This window comes from Marmota flaviventris, chromosome 12, assembly GCF_047511675.1.
Source record: "Marmota flaviventris isolate mMarFla1 chromosome 12, mMarFla1.hap1, whole genome shotgun sequence".
NCBI lineage: Eukaryota > Metazoa > Chordata > Mammalia > Rodentia > Sciuridae > Marmota > Marmota flaviventris.
The window spans coordinates 105,216,275-105,228,640 of record NC_092509.1 but is presented as its reverse complement, the minus strand read 5'-3'; the positions used below and the strand labels follow the sequence as shown (position 1 = coordinate 105,228,640).

At 45.4% G+C, this 12,366-nt stretch overlaps 1 protein-coding gene across 4 annotated transcripts in view; it reads right to left on the bottom strand.

Annotated features, from left to right (window-relative positions):
- Positions 1–12,366, bottom strand: part of Scyl3 (SCY1 like pseudokinase 3) — a 32,633-nt gene that overhangs the window by 4,107 nt on the left and 16,160 nt on the right. For 3 of the 4 annotated variants that reach the window (XM_027935041.3, XM_027935043.3, XM_071600332.1), the window contains exons 6-11: positions 11,092–11,194; positions 9,870–9,981; positions 7,287–7,364; positions 5,900–6,039; positions 4,482–4,666; positions 1,065–1,236 (exon numbers count right to left, since the gene is read on the bottom strand). In XM_027935041.3, the coding sequence (XP_027790842.3) occupies positions 1,065–1,236; positions 4,482–4,666; positions 5,900–6,039; positions 7,287–7,364; positions 9,870–9,981; positions 11,092–11,194 (790 nt within the window). The remainder of the gene's footprint in view (positions 1–1,064; positions 1,237–4,481; positions 4,667–5,899; positions 6,040–7,286; positions 7,365–9,869; positions 9,982–11,091; positions 11,195–12,366) is intronic. The other variant, XM_027935042.3, reaches the window with a different exon arrangement.

Sequence of the window (12,366 nt, the reverse complement as noted above, 5' to 3'; positions counted from 1 at the left end):
ATCCCATGCTATCTACTGACAATCAGAACGGAGTTAGATACCAGGAATTTTATATTGTGATCATGTATGGTGTGTCAAAATGCACTCGACCGTCATGTATAATTAGAATAGAAATTTTTAAAAAGATAATAATTAAGACTACACAGTAGCTTGGATCATGTATCTGAATACTTCAGGATACAGAACGTCAACAGCTAGATAATTCCACCCTATTCAAGGTATACAAAGTAACAAAAAAGCAATGATGTTGTTGACACCAAGTTCTTTTAAGTATCTAAAAATCAACAGATTTTCACCCAATAGATGAACAAAAAAAATCAAAGGAACTAAAATGTGTAGTATTAAAAAGAACTACTTCTATCTTCCTGGAAACCGATGTTGTCCACTAGAATGTAAAATGCCTCCATCCCAGGGGTCTCCTGCTAAGACAACATTCTATTGCCGTGACACCCAAACTCCACGAAGATGCACACATCAGGGTGACTACTGCAGCACTCCTTATGGTGATCAAAGACCCAGAAACAGGGCTGGGGCTGGGGCTTAGTGCAGAGCGCTCGCCTCGCACGTGCAAGGCCCTGAGTTTGATCCTCAGCACCACATTAAAAATGAATAAATGAATAAAATAAAGTTTAAAAAAAAATTAAAAACAAAACAAAAACAGAAATAGTTGTGCTATCCATGAGTCAATAGGTGAGAGAGTGAATTAAATTCAATGAACTATTAGGCAGTTATCCAAGAATGATCCACACGGGTAAGTGCTGACTGGACACGAGTCCCTCCATGAAAGCAGGCTGCGGCCTTGTGTGTGGTGCTGTTTCGGTTCCCTCAGACGCCATGTAAATGGATGTGTACAATCCATCTATGTATGCCCCTGTGTGGGCTTCAAAAAAGATATGAAAGGTAGATACCTCCACCCCTACAAGGACTCAGGAAAGGGAAACAACCTTTTCCTTATACTTCTTTGTATCATTTAACTGAATGTACCCTCCTGTTTTATTTGTGTAACACTAAAAATCCAATTAAAAAAAAAAAAAAAAAAAGCTAGACTTTTCAATCATTCTTACCTTGTGGGGAAAGGTCAACAGTTTTAGTAAAACTTGGGGCAGTACGCTTGAAGATCTTGGTTCTTTCTCCTCCCACAACCACTTCTGGTCCAAGTAGAGAGACTAGCACTGCGAGGCTATGAAGAGTAATTGACACAATGGAATCGCTGGTGTCACGCAGGCCCAGTAACACCTATGAGGCAATGAGGAAAGGAGTGTAGATGACCACAGAATCTGTCTTTCCTCTCTGTAGCCAAGCAACTGGGCTGCGCTCAGAATGTGCTTGCTCAGATGAACCAGACATACTTGCACGCCTACAATCCCAGCAACTCAGGAAGCTGAGGCAGGAGGATTGCAAGTTTGAGGCCAGGCTTGGCAACTTAATGAGGCCTAAAGGCTTAGTGAAAACCTGTCCCAAAACATCAAAAAAGGGCTGGAAATGTGGCTCAGTGGTTAAGCACCCCTGGCTTCAGTCCCCAGTGCCTCACCTGCAAAACTAAATAAAAATAAAATCAAAACAAAGTTAAATAACATTAGAAACCAACACAAAATTACTCCATTAAATTGCTACAAAAGCAATTTTAAGTGTTAACTGTTCACCTCTGAACTCAACTCACTGCAGAAACTAACGCTCTGGCTGGCCATGTGCTGCCGAGCACACTCAGAACCACCCACCTTGGGCACTTCATAGTCCATTCCTGGTCCTTGCCGCTCTTTCCAGCTCTACACATCCAGGGGTGGAACCTTGGACATCTTTGTATATGACACAGATAACACCTGCTCCCAAAATGAGCTAATATTTTTAATATTTATTTTTTAGTTGTGGTTGGACACAATACCTTCATTTATTTTTATGTGGTGCTGAGGACTGAACCCAGGGCCTCACATATGCCACGCGAGCACTTTACCGCTGGGCCACAACCCCAGCCCCTCTTGCCTGGTAATTTAAGCTGGAATGTGGAGAAACTGGTTAGCTCTGTGGTTAAAATGAGGACAGTAACCTGGAAGTTACGGACAACCACACTTGGCCATATGCACCCCAGGACAATGAAAGCTGGTCTTCAGAGCATTTTCAAAAGTGAAAGATGCAAAAAGAAAGAAAAAGAGTGGGGCCCACACAGCGGGGAGTTCTGTGGCACTGGGTTCCACTTACGTAGCCCAACGTCCTTTCACTAAATTCCTTTTACTTTGGTTGGTTTAACATGGATTTTGGTTACTTGCAATCCAAAGCATCTTAACTAAGACAGTCAGATATCAGGAGAGGTTTTGCCCTACAAGAGGAGGACCTGCAAAGCATCTGTGCCGACCAGACACAAGGCAGGTTCGGGTATCAGCAGTGCTGGGTTCCAGCCCCAAGTCGGCGGCACGGGGATCCCAGGTTTCCAGCAGGACTAGCAAGACTGGGACTAGTGCCAACACACCAGGCACTTCTCCAGGCAGGCCGCAGAGCTGAACTAGAGCCTATGTCTGTGCATCTGAGTGCAAGACTGGTGCTGGGATCACACAATCACCCAAGCCCCAGACCCATCCTCCTCACACCTCTCCATCCAGTGGAAACCAGAGTCCTGCCCCTCCACCTTCTGTGCCCTCCATGTCTGCTGCCACATTGCCCCCGTCCTGCCCTCTCTCAGATGACTATTCCAACAGCTTCCCAGCTCATCTCCCTTCACGGTCCACTTGCACCTGCTACCAAAGTGAACTCTCCAGCACTCAGAAAGCGTCCCAGCCATTCTCCTGCAGCGGGAGCAGTGTTCCAGACATGAGAGCTTCTGTCGTCTTTTGCTTGCCGAACACCTGCTCACATTCCTACCACAGCCCAATCTAAGGCCTAGGACAAATCTATTCCAGAGCTAGAAATCTTCCAGACACCCTTTATCTTCCAGCTACCTGCAGGTATGAACACAGGTCTAGGCTGTGGTAACCAAGCTCCCCAGCGACCCACAGTGAAGGACTTCTGTGACTCACTTTAACCAGGAGGATGTGGCATAAATGACTTCTGTTAGCCAAGAGCAGCCATGAAATAAGTCCCCCTTCCTTACTAGAAGAGCCATGTGGAAATGTCATACGGAGGGACAGGGCCTGTGACTGAGAGTTCGTACACTCAGAGAAAGGTCCAGCTTCCAAAGCCCCCGCTAGCCTAGCCTTCACCCTCCTCTCCCAGGTCACAGACCATCCTGAATGTGTCAGCCTGGGGGGCCCAGATGACTGAAGCCCATGGCTGACATCATGGGGATCTCTGGAGAGTCCTGTCAACCCAAAGAATCAAGAGGATTAATAAAATGAATCATCGTTTTAAGGTACCATGTTTGGAGGTGCTGTGATACACAGCGACAGACAACTGAAACATCCTTCTTGCTTATCAGATCCTGAACACGGGGAGTGTTAATCTCAGGAATATTATTTGAGAGATACCATGGAATTGGTATCTTTAATTTTTTTTTAAGCCTTGTACTGGGTTGAAGAGCACCCCTATAAATTCATAACTATATAGAATGTGATTTGTAAAGGAAGTTATAGTGGATCAGGTGTCCTTCTGATAGATTGGTGACCTTTTCAGGAGGCAAATCTGGGACACAGAGCAGCTAGGTGACAACAGGCAGGATGGAGCAATGTGCCCGCAAGCCAACTGCTGAGCACTGCCAGGAGCACCTCAGCTCCCAAGGGACAGAGGAGGCTCCTCGCCCACAGCCTGCAGAGGCCTGGTCCTGCCGGCAGCCTGGTTTCAGACTCTGGGACGGAGAGCTGGCTGCGCTGCTGTGGCTGTCACCATGCAGGCCGGATGAGCTGTTACGGCAGCCACAGGGAATTGGTACAAGCCTGGACCCTTGGGTGGGCAGATAATAAGGTTCCCTGTTGGTGATAAGCAGTCTGAAAACCACCGACAGGAATACTCTCATTAATAATAATTATGTTACAATAACTTGTGGACAATCATAGTTTATGTTCCCCAAATAATTCTTGTTCATTTTCTCCAAAAAATAAATTAGCAAACAATTAGTTTCTCCCACATTAAGACCAAGTATGAGCCAGGTGTGGTAGTGCACACCTATAACCCTAGTTACTTGGGAGGATGAGGCAGGAAGAGCACAAGTTCAAGGCCAGTCTTGGCAACTTAATGAGTCTGTCTCCAAAAAAAAAGGCCCAGGGATGTAGCTAGTGGTAGCAGTACAGCACCCTGGTCCCTGGTTCAATCCCCAGTAAAGCCGAACAGATGGGCCAACAGGCCACAGGCTCCAGGGCCTCCTGTGTGAGGGGAAGGGAACGCGGTTTTAATTCAGCCGTCAGCGTTCCAGGAGACCCTCGCACCAAGCTGCTGCCTCCAAGGCTTTCACCACAAACCCTCTTTTTCCTTCCAGCCCCCAGAGGAGCAGCACCCTTGGCCCGCTCCCTCTCACGGCCTGGGAAGGCTCTGGCCCCACGGCCGGCCTGGTCTCTGACCTGCGGCAGGACGACTTTCTTGAGCTGCTCCTGAGTGAAGTGCTCCACGTAGGCCTCGATGTGAGACAGCAGCACCAGCCGCACGTGCTCCTCGTGAACCTGGAACAGCTGAAGCAGCACGGGTATCACCCGCGCCTGGAACAGGGCTGGCGAGAGCAAGCAAGGCGTGTCTCCCCGTGCATTATCTACCCCCAAAAGTGGAGGTTACAGGTGAGAAAGTAAATGGTTTCAGTGCAGAGTCCTGAACACAGTTCATAAACAGCCCAGAACACAGGTACTAAGTACTCTTCTCAATTCTTAGGCCCCACGCCAAAGAAGGGCTCTTCTATCGACCTAAAACCACTCCAGGTTTAACTGTGGAAATGTTTCTGAAAGAGTGGAGAGCACACTTCACAACACACAGAAAGCCTGTATTTCAACAGGATTCTGAATGAGCAACTTGATAAATTTACGTTCAATCAGTGAGGAGTTTCTCATACTAGATCAGATCAGGGACATACCATATCATTGCGATTATATTTACAAAATTAGAAGCAGTTAAGTGCTGCCAAGAGCTTTGATCTAGTATGGCAGTGATGAGAACAGTTACCAAACAGGAATGCCGAGGACCATCGGGGCCTTTCAGTGGGTATGCCCATGTCCTGACTCAGTCCGGCCCAGAGCAACAGGCAAACAGATCAGCGTTCAAAAGAAGCAATGAAGTGATTCAGAGGTTCACCCCTGTCTGAGATCCACCAAGTAACAGAATGGAAGAGCTAAGAAGGACAATCCAAGGTTTGAAGGAATGACATTGAATAAGAGATACAAAAAGATAAAACAACTTCCCACCACACTGGGTTTAACATAATTTGTTGAACTGAAATTGTTTAAGAAAATTAATTTTTAAAGCAGGTCCTAGTTAAAAAATTCTGTAGTGTAAAATTAATGCTGCATTCCTAACCTGATGTGTTACCCCCTTTAGTGCTATCAAGTTATAACGTTTCAAAGCAATAATCCCATTCCACATTCAGGAAAAAACCTGCAGCCAAGTAGTAAACTGAGCTCAGTGATTTTTCAGCCTCCTCACTGAAAATGGAAAATAAACAGGTTGCTCTGGAAAGTCAGGGATGCACACCTAAGTGACTCAGAGCAAATGCGACAGTTCTTTGCAGGTACACACCTTACCTTAGACCTTCCCCAGGGTGTCCCACCTGAGTCCCACGGGTCTACATCTGTAACTACCACACCATCAACCTGACCCTTGAGGAAGGTGCTCCATGTTTATCCTGTGGGCTTTGGTATCCATAGAAGCCAACAACTGCTCTCTACTTTTAGAACCAACACTGAACTAAACCATTCAGTAATTTCACTTTGCTCCAAAATGGACCAACAGCCACAAAATTTATTGATCACCAAAACCACGTTTAAAAAGAATTCACCTTTTTTGGGGCCAAGCAGATGAGGAAGAAAACTCTTGACAGCTACTGGCTCTGCAAACACCAACTGATTCAGCAGAAGAGGTACCAACCTCGAAGCTATTAATTCCTCTGACAAGCAGCTGACTCTATCCAGCAGAAATCTGAGGACAAAAAAGCAAAGGAAAGCCTGGGAAATTAATGCGACACTCTATCAACTCTCCTGCACAGGTCAGCTCCACGCGGCCTCCCTCCCACTTCTACCAAAGTGGTGCCCTTCCAGAGGTAGCTGGGAAAGGTGAGGGGAGCGGGCAGTCTCCAGGACCTGAGACACATGCAGTAAGTGTGACCACGGCCAGCCAGCTGCCACACTATTCGCCAAGCTAGGGAGCTCTCGCAACAGATCACCCCTTATAATGAAGTGATAAGTGGCCAAAGTGTCCCCCAGGTCCCCTGATAGCCAGAGGCTTCCTAGATACAGACACTTTCTCAGATTTTAAAAAATGCAAGATATTCCATTATCTAAAGTTTTCACAGTAAACAAAAATACAGGCTTTTATTTCTAACCTTGTTGATTAAAACATACATAAAAGCATTCTATTGAGAAATAAGATAGTAATATCCCTCCTCATAACCACCCTTAACAGATAACCTTGCCTCCATCTTTTTAGAAGCAAGCCCCCTCACGCGAGTCCCCGTTGTCTACATCTGTAACTTCCACACCATCAACCTGACCCTTCAGACCCCCACACCAACACGGACGGCGGGCTGTACCCACCCTCACCCACACCTCCTCCCAAGGCCACCCCGCCCAGCCTCTGCCCCAGCATCCCCTTCTCACCTCTCTTCCATCCCTAGAAAGCCCTTCCTTGACACTGGCTCCTTCAGTGTGACGGCCACCCTTCTCGCTATGTTCCTGGAAGGTCTCACCCAGGGTCCACCTAATGCTCTCACCCCTCCATGGACCCAGTGCCCGACGCACACAATACTCAGACTATGTGCGGACACTCCTGCCATGAACAAGAGCCGCCTCCTGCCTATCCTGGCCTTGGACTCTGCCCTCCAGCAGGGCAGCTGCCTGCTTCCCACAGGAGTCACCCTGGGTCTTGCCCTGGTGCCTGCTTTCCTGCGGCCCCATCTGAACAGCATTCCTGGAGCACCTGCTCCCGTCCTGGTTCGCACAGCTCCCACCAAGCTCTCCCGCTGTACTCGCCCCCTGTGTAAGCACTAGCAGGCGGGTATCTGTTTCCCTCACCAGGCCGCCACCCCAGGGCCTCGCAGAAAGCCAGGCATGTAGGAAGTGTTCAATAATGTTCTGAAATAAACAAAATGACAGCCTCACCTTCTCCAGATCTCCTCAAGTGATTACAGGGACTAAATCTAAGTTAGTAAATGTAAGGTCTCAACTTACTTGAAGAATTCAGTTTTCTCCTCTTCACTCTTCAATGTTAAGCTTTTCAAGAAATTTACAACTTCTAGAAAATCATTTCTAAATGCCAAAAAGAAAAAATAATGTAGGACAATAGATTAGAGTAGGCATGTTAAATATTGAAGCCATAACCAAAGACTGCACCATTATAATTTTCAACAAAGAAACATTCTCTATGCCATTTAAAAGATTCCAAATGGCTTATGAGACAAAGACTATGGGAATCTAATATTTTAAGAACATGAGAGATCTGTAAAGAGGATATAAACGATACAAACGCACATATGCTAACAGGCTTAATGGTCTTAAAAGTCACAATCATCCTCCAAGTTTTTTTCTAACAGGATATTGTTAAATGAAATGTCCTGGAAGAAATGACATTATCATTACAAAATATGTGTTGATTCCCAATTCTCCTCTGATGAAGTAAAACCATGAAAGAGGACTGACTGGGAAAAGTGGGATTTCTGTAAAAGTCAGGAAGCTTTTCATTTTTCTTGCTGTAAGTTAGTCTTTTTTTTTTTTTTGGTAAGGCAAGGTCAGTTTCTTATGTAGTTTCCAGAGCCCCAAAGCTATGGACCCTGGGCTCCAAGGAAGTGTTGCTCACATCTGCCCTGTGGACAGTGGCCCAGGGCTTGAGCACAGCAGTCAGAGCAGGCCTGGTGGGCACAACTGCCAATGGCCTCCAGATCTGGCTTACTCATACACTTGACTTCAAACAGCCCAGGGTTAGGGCATCACCCCCAGGCAGCTGATAGCCCATATATAACTCCTGAGTTCCCCCAAACTGAATTACTAATAGCCCACTATTCACCAAAAGCCTTAGTGATAGCATAAATAACACATATTTTGTACATCATAAGTATTGTATATGGTGAAAACACATAAGAACGTTGAGATCACCTTTACTATAGTATGCAATTTGGTAGAGATGAACTGCTTATATGGAGGGCAGTCTCACAAGTCACTTCAGGCAGGTGAACCTCACGGGCTCACTGCAACAGCACAAGGAGGTGACATGCAGTCGTTGGAGGGACGGTATGTCCTGTGGTTGGTTTCATGATTTAACGCTGCATCTTTTTAGCTGCTTACATCTCAACCGCAAGTGGCACCATCATATGGTCTGTGTGCAGGTTTCGACACATTTCAACTCTTATCACAGATTTATGTGTGTTTCATGGTAGTAAAAGACACAACAGACTACCTAAGTGTATTACACTCATTATGACACACCTCTTTCTTGATTTTTTTCAACATTTCTAGGCTAAAGTTCACCTGTAAAGTTTTTTTCACACTGTCAAAACTTTCTGCCCCGCAAATAAAGAACACACCATGTGTAAGGAGATCACAGCCCTGCAAACACACATGTCCGAGGGCCAACTGTTTTTACTCCAGCTCCTGAGCAGAGGGCACTCAAATGTCTCAACCAAATCCAAGAACTAGGCCACCCGTCAGGTGGGGCAAGGCCCTGCCTCCCGACAGACCTCCCCACTCTGGGCGTGGGGCTGGTTTCTTGGCTTTCTTCTCCCTCTCTAACAGGAAATTTTAAATAAAGAACTCATATTACACACAGTGATGGGAGACTCTGTTTAATGTGAAGGGTTATTCTTTGTAAGGACTTTAATATCAAAGGAAATAAAGAATTCCTAATAATCATTAAATACTAATAATAATCATTAAATAATCACGGAAATACTGTGGCTAAAAGACTCATAAAGGTGAATATATACCTCTTGTATTTTTCAATTAAAAAAAAATGAAAAAAAAAAAACAAACAACTCAATGGTAAAGGTTTTGAACAGTGTCTCTGAAACAGGACAAAGAATCCCAATAACCACACACACACACTTACTTACTCAGGTTCTACTCCCTAGTACTACCTAGGGTAACTCTCCCCTTCCCCCTGCTTCTCCTCACCTCCCTAACTGCAAACACAAAAGAATACTTAAGTTTCAAAACCAACAAAGTTAGCTTTGCTAATAAAAGCTATGAGTGTGGAACTAACTTGGTAAGTTCTGCAGTCTTGGAAATAAAAAATGAAGGACATATAATTAAAACAAACCTTGAAGAGAAGTTCAAAAACACCTCTGAATCCAGAAAACGATTAAGTTACATTGTACTCCTCCCTCTAAACGAACTTTCTTGTTCTTCCACACATATTACTGAAGAGAGAAATCTTCTGCCTAAAGAAAAATGAACTCACACCCCGCCCAATAAGAAAAATTCAAAATAACCGATTCTCATCACTCATACGATGGCAGCAGAACAGCGAGGCCACGTCTGTTAACTGCTTCAGTCGGCTTGGAGCTGGGAGCCGCTGGACACAGGCCGGCTTCTTCATGACCAAGCCTGATAAAGCGGGAGGACTTCCAAACCCCAAACTCCGTGGCATCCAAGAATTTCTAAACTTTCCATCTTTGATGGGAACCTGACGGATCCAACTTCTCCCTCTTTTCTCCTGTGAACACCAGTCAGTCTCCTAATAATCAGCAGCACCAGGGACTGCTTCCTCTGGTCCTCCCAGCCCACAGCCACGGCGGCAGTGGGACGCGCCGAGGCCCTCACCTGAAGAAGTCGTGGGACAGTAAGGTGCAGAGCGCCGGCCGACACTGAGGGATGGGATGCAGCACAGTTGAGAGCAAGGTCTGCTGGAAGCTGGAGAGCACGTCCGCTGAAACTGAAATCCAGAGCGACAGTTAGTCCAGCCTTCGCCCTCCTCAGGGCCTCTACGGCTGCAGACTGGTGAGACCAAAGCCACCTGTAAAAGCCCAGACAAACAGAGCCCGGCTGTCGCTGAACTGCTTCCTGCTCGCTTCAAGCCCAGGTCCTGGCACGTGGAGAGCCAGCCTGCCAACACAGCCAGGCCAGGCCAAGCGCCTCCCCTCCCACGCCTCCCATTTCCTGGCTGTTCCGCTCAGGTCCAGGAAGTGAGTAAGCAGCAGGTGGGAGGGGCTTTCTCAACCAGGGTTCCTCATCCACAGGACACAACTGTTTGAATGACTATTTTCAATTCTTCCAAGGATGGCACACAACTGTCCCCACGCTAGGGGCATGGGAGAGTAGTTAGTTCCCTGAACACAGTGGATGCCTTGTTGTTCAAGTATTCAGACCAGGACGATTTAGGGGTAAGAGGTGACATCCAAAGCCTAGCAGAAGAAGTGACATCAGCACTGCAGAAGGCTTGGCAAGTGACACAGAGGCCAGTAAGGGGCCCCGCATGGCATGCACCTCCGTAAACTCACTGGAGAGTGATGCAGGCCGCCGAGCATGCCGTGAGAGAATGGAGACAGACAACAGAAAACCATGCCTTTAATAGCCCGGGCCTCAGGAGGCCATCAAAGGAAAGAGCAGTGGGCAGATTACAGCTTGAAAAAATAAACCAAAAAACTTTTGAAAGACTAAAAAATGTTAAGCCTGACAAGAAAATATTTTTGAGTCTTACTCTATTATTCAGACTACTCTATCTTAATCATTATGGCATTATTTACTTATTGGCTGGCTCACTAAGGAACAGTCTTTAGACCATAAAATACTATTATCAATAAGGTTATCACAGGAGACTGAAAGCTATAGTTCAAAGTGCTTCCTACTTAAAATTCTTTTCACTACTGATACTAATGAAATGCAAAGCTTGTTTCCTTATTGCTGTTGATACTTGCTCTAAACAAATTACACGGTAAGCAACAGGTCCCTTACTATGATCAAAGACTGAAGTCCCTCCAGTTCTACGCTGGGCAGGCCTGCATTACTTTCTTACTTAGTGGACGCAGTATTAACTCCAACTCACCCTGTCCACGTAAGACGGTGAGCAAGCCTTCCACCAGTGTTCCAAACGAGTAGGCATCCCGGGCATGTCCGTGGGACTCCGGGAGAGGGCTGAACTCTGGAGACTAGAAGCAGTAAAGACTTTTAAAACTAGAGCATTATAAACTATTCCTAACTCTCTCCCATGTTTGCATTTATTACACTCAAATCTAACTTCACAGTACCACACACTCAGTTATAGCTTTAAAAACTACTAGTATACCATATAAAAAATGTTGATCATCTGTAGCAATCAGGGAAATGCAATCAAAACTACACCGACATTCCATCTCACTCCAGAAGTCATCAAGAATACCAACAATAAGCTAGGCACAGGGGCACACACCTATAATCCCGGCAAGGGGAGGGTGCAGGGGGTACTGGGGAGTGAAACTGGTCAAGTAATATGGTCATGTAGGTGTGAATATGCCACAAGGAAACACGCCATTCTGTGTAAGTGAGACGTACCAATAAAAAAACAGCAGGACTTAATACTGGAAAAAAATTTTAAAAAATGATTAGCAAATGAAATTTATCAAAGATTTTTAAAATATGAAATAGGATCAAAAAGAAAATAAAAGATCACAACATAATACGTGTTTGTGGCTTTCAAAAACATATTTAAAAGTTAATCTTACAATGCAGTGTGCACACATAATACAGTATGCATACAAACACACACATAATGAAAACGAGTTTCACAAAACAATACTAAGATGCCTAGTAACGATTTCTTTCACTCTATTTTTTAATTTTTTCAAAATACTGTCCAAGATACCCTTAAACTATCTTAAAACCCACAAATCACCAGTTTGAAAAACACCAGTGTATGCCATGAATAAACCTGATTTATGTTAAGTCTAAGGTCCATATTAAGTTTATACTTGGTTTGTATTTCCTATAAAGCACACTAAACATGTCTTTAGGGATTAATGTCATTTATAGTGATTATAAGAAAACTTACAGAGGGCATCTGCTTTTGAATTTGTCTGTGAATAGAATCTTTCTTCACCAGAACCAGGGTATTAATAACCACTCTGTACACATCCTGGAATCCCAAGCAAGGGCCAGCGGGACAGACGGATGCAAAGACAGAGCTGATGCAAAGGAAAGGGCCAGCCTGACCTCACGGCTCCCGTCAAGTACAAAGCCAGTGTGCTTTGGATATGACATCCCCTGTTCACACTCGGGGCACTCCATCTCTAAACAATACCACAGGACCTATACAGCCAAAAACTGTAAGCTGGCTCCCTGGCTG